Below are 2,668 nucleotides of genomic sequence, written 5' to 3' on the forward strand. Positions count from 1 at the left end.
ATTCAGGAAGAACTGTTTACCTTCTAGGAAGCATGGAAACACAGAAGTTTGAATACAACTAAGAATACTAGAGAAATAGGAAAACATGTTTAGTATCATTAACACTGTTAATAATGCGAGATAAAAGATCAGGTTAGACTAGAAGAGAGACTATAAGGAGAGATAAGGCAGAGGCTTTCATGGCATTTTAAACCTTTTGTATTTCGTTTCAGATCTAGTACTGTATTATCACTCTTGCTCCAGCATAGTTAACTGATTTAAGAAGTACAAACTGAAAGTTGTTGAAATAATCCACAAAGAGAAGGTAGTAATCTGAATTCAGATATCATATATTAAGATTGTGAGTTGACAGACCCGAGTATTTAGAGGACAGAAATTCCAGGTCTTGCTGATTGATTGTTTGGATGCTGCAGAAGGTGGGATATGAAGGAAGTTGACACTGAGGCAGTGGATGTAGATCAGAGAATTTGTCTAGCATGTGGAACACTCAGGATTTCATATTGAGACATGAAAAAAAACTTGAGTTTAATTGTACCACTGAAATAATTAATAGATGCACATTAACAGGCAAATTTCAAAGGAGAAAAAAGTTTTGGACATGTTTTTGATTTAACTATGAAAGCAAACATCAGGCTACAGGTGCTACTAGACGCGTTGAAACTCTGGATGGAAAACACTTGCAAAGTTACATATCTGATGTTAGCATTTGTGAATACATTGTATAGGTGGCCAAAGAAATCATGGAAATCAATGATATTGTCTGAACAAAAATAAGAGTTAGAAAATTGCCATTCATGGCAACAACTGTACTTAAGTGATGAACACTGGCATAAACCAGCAGAGGGATATGAGGAGAATACAAACAGTACAATATAAAGAGAAATGTGGTGAGGATGATGTTACTAGAAGAGGTTTCAAAAGGTAGCAAGAGTTCTAGAGCTGGTAATAGTGGAGAACACGGCTCAAAAGAGTAATGGTTTTTGTAATGTTACTCATAGTGAAGAGAATGTTTGTCAGGCTGAAGAATTAATAAAGAAAAACATTCATTTATTTTCAACTCACTGCCTGAGGCATGCCAGCCCAATACCCTCTCAGTCCTCAATCCATAGTCCTCCCCAACATTACTCATTTTAGCCTCGTTTTCTACTCCACTGTCCTCCCGGATCTGGAAGGTATCCAACACTGGTTTTCAGTCCCTTTTTTCTTCATGTACCTGGGGGCCATCTCAGGAAACTGCTTCATTCTGACAGTTATGAAGACCAGCTCTCGTCTGCACACACCCATGTAGAAGCTAGTCACTTTGCTGGCCCTCACTGACCTGGGAATTTCTGTGTCCACCCTGTCGACCACTATGGGGATCTTTTGGTTCATCCACCCACCATACGATGTACTTTGAAACTTGCCAAATCCAGATGTTCTGCATCTACTTGTTATCCTTCATGGAGTCTGCAGTGCTGCTTGTCATGACTTTTGATTGCTTTGTGGCCATCTGCCACACTTGAGGTATTCAGTCATTGTCACGAGCCAGCCAGTGATAACAGCTGGGGTGTGTGCCTTCTTCGAGGACCTGTGGGCTTTCTGCCTCTTCTTCTCCTGAAGTCTTTTCCCTTCTGTGATCCTCTAGCCCTCTCCCATTCATTTTGCCTACACCAGCAGGTAATGCACCTGGCCTGCATAGACACCATCTTCAACAACCTGTATGTACTGTCCCTGAGGTGCTCACGCTCGTGATGGACATGTTGCCCACTGCACTGTCCTAGGTGCTCATTCTGCACACAGTGGCAGGAGTAGCCTCCCAGAAGGAGCACCTGTCAGCCTTCCAAACCTGCACCTTACATCTCTGTGTGGTGCTAGTATTCTTTGTGCCCGTGATGGGACTATCCCTGGGACATTGCTTCTGGAAAGATGCCCCACCTGCTGCCTAAATTCTTATAGCCAACATCTACCTTTTTCTCCCTCCCATGCTTAACCCAATCATACATAGCATTAAGACCAAGGAGATCTGGCATGCTACTATCAATCCCTATGCATTAGAAAGGCCAGTGCTAAAGTCAGGGGCTAAACATCACTGATCCCCCCCATGACAGCCTGTAATCAAGCCAAAAATTTATAACATGTAGTTCCTTTATAACATTCATGTCCTGAAATATCTATCCCTATGCTCTAAAGTATGAGTCAATTTTACTTGATTCATGGATTAAGAATACTGACTTTACCTTATTAAAATTATAACTCCTCCCATATCTGAAATATGACACTTTTGATAGCATCAAAAGCTACATAGAAGACTTTATCAAGAAATATCAGCAATGTATAAAAACTAGAACAAAACAAAAATAGAACTGTAACAAGAAAGTACCGATTACAGATCCTAGGAGGACAAGATAAATGTCATTTGCTCTGATTCACCTCCTCTATGGGACAGCTTCCATCTTCAGTCCTTGGCTGGGGTCCTTTTTTGTGTGTTTCTATCCTGGCTAAGCAGTGTCCTTCAGACTCCTGAGTCATATCAGCAGGTGAAAGCTCCTCCATTCTTCCCCAAATCCTGCTCAAGATGACCTCTTCTAAATTCCTTCAAAGTTGCTCCTTTTTCTTGTTCTTCTGGTAGAAGCCCTTGGTCCTCTCTCTGATCTTACCTCTCCTGTTAACAACTGAATCCTACAACTCA

The 2,668-nt window shown here is 41.1% G+C and overlaps 1 protein-coding gene across 1 annotated transcript; it reads left to right on the forward strand.

The window, feature by feature from the left end:
* Positions 1–1,072: 1,072 nt before the first annotated feature.
* On the forward strand, positions 1,073–2,072 carry LOC106026567 (olfactory receptor 51M1). The gene is given in 5 exon segments (XM_013147575.2): positions 1,073–1,369; positions 1,371–1,494; positions 1,497–1,544; positions 1,547–1,711; positions 1,714–2,072. Coding segments are annotated over 5 exon segments (993 nt in total).
* Positions 2,073–2,668: the final 596 nt, after the last annotated feature.

Source organism: Cavia porcellus, unplaced genomic scaffold (assembly GCF_034190915.1).
Source record: "Cavia porcellus strain 051 isolate PalLab524CR breed Dunkin Hartley unplaced genomic scaffold, mCavPor4.1 scaffold_9, whole genome shotgun sequence".
NCBI lineage: Eukaryota > Metazoa > Chordata > Mammalia > Rodentia > Caviidae > Cavia > Cavia porcellus.